Here is a 6767-nt window from a genome sequence, read left to right as displayed (position 1 = left end):
TGGATTGATCACTTTGAAATTTCTAATACTGTACCACTCACCATTGTTGATATATTTTGGGAGTTTAGCGAGTGTATCGGTAAATAAGGAGCTTCAATTGTGTCACCTTCACAGTTTAACAACAATTGTGTATGTAAGAAGTCTTATATACAATAACTGTTAGAACTTGAAATTTAAGTAAAAATCATTCAACCAACAACCCTAACCTTTACATCCACAAGAAGCAGAACTCGTTTGGTAAAGAACTCTCTGACTCTCCAAGAATGTAAGACCTTGGCGTTAATACACCAATTAGTTCTTCCGGGTAGCAGATTAGCAATATAATCGAACCTCATCATTTTCTCAAATTAGGTTTTTACTTGAATCTTCTCTTTTATCGAAAACAAAAAGGGGATTTTTGATTTGTAAGAATACAAAGAGTCACGACTAAACGTTGCGTCTTAATCTTTTTAGTTTCTCACATTTAGTTTGATTATTAAAAATTCTAATATTATATAAATAAATACAGTTTTAATATAAGGTTTTTCACACTTGCATGTACAAAATACAATTTATGTTAACATATTGAAGATGTTTTCACGTTTTCATTTTTAAAAACTTAACACTTAGATATTGATATGAAAAAAGTAATATTATTAAGGGGAAAAAACTGAAAATCTGATGACAATTGTATGAGCTTTGCAAACTCGATCACACTTCATAATATCTCGCAAACTCCTATCCAACGTTTCAAAACAAAATATGTTCATCATTGGAGACTCATCCCATATAATGAGCTTTGCTTCTCTAATCAACTCGGCAATATAGGATTAACCATCTATCGAACACGTTGTATATTCGTCCACATTGATGGATATACCAAATCTAGAATGAGCTGTCCTACCACCTTTCATAAGTAAAGCAGGTATACCATTTGATGCAACATTAAGAACAATATCACCCCTAGATCGTATATCAGCGCCAAGAATACTTCACAAGAATGTTTTTCCAGTGCCACCAAATCCATGAACAAAAAATATACCTCTATTGTTTCAATTCACATCAATAATTTCTAGGAAGACACTTTTTTGCTCATCGGTTGACATACGTAACAACTTGTTGTGATCCTCTCTTTGGTCAGCACGTTTATAGTTCCTCTCATCTATGAGAAGCCTATTCTCATTATTATTCATCATAGATTGGTCTAGTTTAGGATTCACAATAGTTGACAGAGAGCTTCCATTAGACCGCATAATCATTTCAATCTCAGCTAAACATAAGTTTGTTATCTGATCCTGACTTAACATTAGACCTGCATTATAGAGTATTTTGATTTTAGTTGACATATTTATGATCAGAATAATAATCGTAAACGTCTGTGTACACCAATATATCATAAAATTTTCTTATATATATTTATATAAAATAACTATATATGTACTTTGGTTGTTCGTACGATTCCTTTGCAAATACAAAATATCTTTGCATAATATATTTTTTGTAGCGACCCAGAGATCGAGAGGCACTGAAATACCTTTTGAAAGCAATAGTATGACAAACAACTTCCTTAAAAACGGCTTAAAACATCATGTACTTTCCTCTTTTATAGCTAAAATATATTCTTTGTCGTCATCCAATAATCCCAATGCAAAGCAGGCATCTTTAAATTCCTTGTACACATCTTTACCAACTGACGAATATGATCAGTTTGTGATCTAAGCTCATAATTATTTCCGTTATTCGGAACCATGGAGTCTTTTATATGATCCCAAGTATTGAATTACCCAACATTGGTTACTTTTCCAATGACGTAAACTCATATCAAAATAGTACATAGTACATTAGAAGTTAATTACAGGAGATTTTAAAATATGGAGCAAATGTAACCTACCGACCAAGTAATCATCACAATAAGATTTTTCCATTTGTATTTTGAAGGATTCAAACGTGAAACACGATCAGTTAGAGAATACATGACCATATTATAACCTGCACTAAACGAAACCAGTAATTATAATCAAATTTAGATTTTAAAACGCATTGAATGAAGAATTTTTTAAGAACCTTGGAAAATATTTGAGATTTGTAATCAATCATAAGCTCTGACCGACGTCTATATATATAACCTAAGAGATTGCTATATATTCCTAAATATATAAAATTATTTAATAATATAAAATTTGTGTATTTATAATAATAGATATGTGTAAATATATAACATATATATCTCTTCTATATGTTAATTTACTGATTTAAACAATACTTACTTACATCCTAATCTATCGATTATATAAAATCTAAATAAAAAACTAACCAAAATATATTTATTTCCATCTTTATCACTTTAAGTTTATAATAAATACAAATAATCATCCATTTAAAGTAATTATATATAACATATTTATATATATATATTTTCTGAGATATGTTAATTTTCTTTTTCAACAATAGTTATTTCCATCTTTATCATTTCAAATTTGTAAATTTTATTTGAATCGTAAATTTTATCCTTTGCTAGTATGATTTTTACAAATAAAGGTATATAAAAGTAATTTGAGTTGTCTAATATGTATATTTTCTATTAAATATGTGTAACTGACCAAAATATATTAATTATGATCTTAGATTTAATTGGACGTCTGGTGCTTGTTGAAAGCTCCGGATACCTTTCGGCTAACAACATGCACACTGAACTTAATAAAACGAAGAGTAAGTTTTCCTATTATAAAACTTTCTTACATATTTATCGTCTTAAATTTACCAAATTTCAAAAATTTGAAGATATACACAATTATTTCGTCATTCATTTATGTATAATTTATTAATCTATTATAGAATAAATTAGAACTTTTTCAGAAACCTTTATAAATAAATATTTTCATAAATCCAAGCTTTATTAAAAATTTAAGATTCTATTATACAAAAGTCATAAAATAAATAATTCTATTGTTAATAAATTAAATAACCTTTAATGTTACAATTAAAAAATTAGATTAAATTAAAGAAACAAATATTATAGGAATATTATAGGGTGAAAAAATTGTCTTCTCTTTGATCTTGGCTTCCACATCATGTCTTTATGATACCAAACAGATGGGTTTGAAATTTCATCATAAGCGATTTCTTTAGTTTGAGGAGCTTGTATATTGAATATAATCCAATCTGATAACTTAGTTGTTGTAGTCGTTGAAGGAATCATAACATCATCCTCAGGACTATCTTCATTGTAGTATTCTTTAGGTTTAACCTGTTCAATATTTTTTTTATAAAAAAAAGTAAAAATTAAAACATAGAACTATTATCAATTCTCATATAACATGAATAATCTACATGAAATTTAAGCTAAAGATAAAAATTAAACAGTTTCGTTTCTATATTCCCAAAAATATACATGGCTATTAACGATCATAGTTATCCTGCAAATATGGCAATCCAAGTGTAATCAACTTATGAAAAAGAAATTATATATAATAGAAATAATTTAACACGTTAATCATTCCGATTATATAAAATAATACCTGATTTAATTAGAAACAAATTTATTGATCGATATTATCTATTACATTAACAGGAAAATAAAAGAATAATAAGATCCATATGCAATATATTTCTTTAAAAAGATGGAAGATAAATATAAGAATATATTATAAATATTCGATTGAAGAATTGTTTTTTTTTTGAATGTTATTATAATTTTGAGAACATAATAAAAGAATTAAATTTATAACCTCATAAAAAAAGCATAATTATTATACCTTTTTCGAAAGGTGAACCAACAACAACTAAAGTTTTATGATTTATGGACTTGCTTTCCAAAAAACCACTATACGAACAAAAAAATTAAAAGAATGAGTCGATTAATCATAAAAACAGAAAATCAGAATACAAATAAAAAATGTTGAGAAGATGATTAAATAATTAAACGTAAAACCTCAACAAAAAAAGCACAATATTATACATTTTTGTAATGTGAACCAACAACAACCAAAGCTTTATGATTTATTAATTTTGCTTTCCAAGAAACCACTATACGAACATAAAAATAAAAAGAATCAGTCGATTAATCATAAAAATAGAAATTCGGATACAAATTTTTTTTTTGGTGAACATGATTAAAGAATTAAACGTAAAACGTCAACAAAAAAGCACAATATTATACATTTTTGTAAGGTGAACCAACAACAACCAAAGCGTTATGATTTTTGGATCTTGCTTTCCAAGAAACCACTATATGAACATGAAAATAAATGGGATCAATCGATAATCATAAAAAACAGCTAGATCAGAATACAAAAATAAATTTGAGAACATGATGAAAGAATTATTCAAATTAATAAAAATATAAATTCAATAGAAGATTTTTTTTTTGAGAACATGATTAAAGAATTAAACGTAAAACCTCAACCAAAAAAGCACAATATTATACCTTGTTGTAAGGTGAACCAACAACAACCAAAGCGTTATGATTCTTGGATCTTGCTTTCCAAGAAACCACTATATGAACAGGAAAATAAACAGGATCAGTTGATGAATCATAAAAAACATCAAGATCGGAATACAAATATAAATTTGAGAACATGATTAAAGAATTATTGAAATTGATAAAACTATAAATTCAAGAGAAGAGAGTTTTTTTCTTTTTTCTTTGTTGAGTTATGGTGAAAGCAAACGATTGTATTTATAGTTGTAAATGACCTATCTTTTTAGGGTTTCCAGTAAGGAAGTGTATTGTCTACGGTTTTTTTTTTCCTGCAGAAGCCTATTAATCTATAAATAATCTAAGCCCATTAATTATCTCAAATCTGTAGAATTTATAGTATAAAACAGAACTATAGTTGTAAAAAAGGTGTTTTCCAGGAAATTTAGGGATTAAATTAGCAAATTCTAGTTTTGCAAATAACTTTTTATGCAATTAGATTATTTCTAAACCGATTTTTGATTTATTTTTTATGTGAAAAAATGTAAATTTACGTACAGGGGCAAAATATTTCAACGTCAAGGACAATTTCATTAATGGTAAAATTTTGCTGAGATTGAATGTGGGACGTTTTTACTTCTCATTTAATATAATTGATATCCCACCAAATGATATCTTAAACAATTAATAAAATTTGATTTTTTTTTGTGTCAACAACTGATAATAACAACAATACAGATATAAAAATTACATAAACTAATGAAAAAATATTCACTAATGTAAAGAAAAAGAAAAGATCAAATAAAAAGAAACTTATGAACTTAAGTCTTGCTTCCCAAATTTTCCCCGACCTCGAATAAGTAACAACAACAATAGAGTCGTCAACTGATTATATTTTCCAAATATATTTCCATTTTTGCAATTTTGCATTCCCACCCCTTCCATTCCCACATATATATTATTCCCTAATTTACCCTTACTATTTTTAATTTATTCAACTTCGTCCTTTCCTCTTCCCCTCAAAAACCCAAATCTCTCTCTTTCTCTCTTCACACACACTCTGTTTTTTTTTTCAACGATAAATACAGAGAGAGAGAGAGAGTGACTCTAAACTCTAAAGCTCGTCCTTGTCTTCAATGGTGAATCTCAAACCAATTCGATAAACAAAAAAGAAAAAAAAAAGAAACGGCGATGCCTTCGGAGTTAACACCAGAAGAACGATCGGAGCTGAAACAATCAATAGCCGAGTTCCACACATACAAACTCGGACCAGGAAGCTGCAGCTCACTCCACGCGCAACGAATCCACGCGCCGCCTGACCTCGTCTGGTCAATCGTAAGGAGATTCGACAAACCACAGACCTACAAACACTTCATCAAATCCTGCTCCGTCGAACCTGGCTTCCAGATGCGCGTCGGATGCACGCGCGACGTCATCGTCATCAGCGGTTTGCCGGCGAACACGTCGACGGAGAGGCTCGACGTGCTCGACGACGAGAGGAAGGTCACGGGGTTCAGCATCATCGGAGGCGAGCACAGGCTAACGAACTACAGGTCAGTCACGACGGTGCATAGGTTCGAAAGAGAGGAACGGATCTGGACGGTGGTTTTGGAGTCGTACGTCGTCGATATGCCGGAAGGGAACACGGAGGATGATACTCGTATGTTTGCTGATACGGTTGTGAAGCTTAATCTGCAGAAACTCGCGACTGTTACTGAAGCTATGGCTCGTACTAGTAGTAACAATAACTCCTCCGGTGACGGTGGAAGTGCTTCTTCTCAGGTGACGTCGTGATGATTCGAAACACAGAAATTAAAAAAAAAAAAAAAAAAAAACAAATGATTTATTTTTCTTTCTTTTTTTTAGATTAAAAAAAAGCTGGAAATGTTGTTAATTGTATGTTGCTTCATGAAAAGATTCTCTTATAATTTTAATTTGTTTTCATAGACAGTTATATTTACTGTTTTCATATGACGAGAGAATGACATAATTGTCCTTACGTAGAAGGTTATTTTCGGGATTTAAGGTTTATGGATAACTATGAATCTTTCCATTTTGGTTAGGTATATTCTCTGAGCAAGTCAACATTTTCGTCTATGCAACAAACTCTCTCATAAAAACACAGCCTGGGCTCAAAATAAAATGTTCTCGATTTCATAAAAAATAACATAGAAACAAAAAAAAAATTATTATAATGTTTTAGATTTTAGAAAAATAATTAGAAGGAAAAGATATAAATTATCGTGATATGTGTTACTTTTTTTTTCTTTTTATGAAAAAGTTTTGGTATAAGATTTTTCACGTGTTTTTTTTTTGGGTTGCTTTTCAAGTCTGTGATCCGTCTGAAATTGTAATAACTTTTCGTGAATCC

The 6767-nt window shown here is 29.5% G+C and overlaps 1 protein-coding gene across 1 annotated transcript; it reads left to right on the top strand.

The window, feature by feature from the left end:
• LOC104731766 (abscisic acid receptor PYR1-like) lies at positions 5286-6399 on the top strand. Its single transcript, XM_010451246.2, has one exon. It carries the CDS (start codon positions 5588-5590, stop codon positions 6188-6190), a length of 603 nt encoding a protein of 200 aa, XP_010449548.1. The 5' UTR covers positions 5286-5587; the 3' UTR covers positions 6191-6399.

Source organism: Camelina sativa, chromosome 12, assembly GCF_000633955.1.
Source record: "Camelina sativa cultivar DH55 chromosome 12, Cs, whole genome shotgun sequence".
Lineage (NCBI taxonomy): Eukaryota > Viridiplantae > Streptophyta > Magnoliopsida > Brassicales > Brassicaceae > Camelina > Camelina sativa.
Note: the sequence above shows the minus strand (reverse complement) of the source record. Positions and strands in the feature narration are given on the sequence as shown.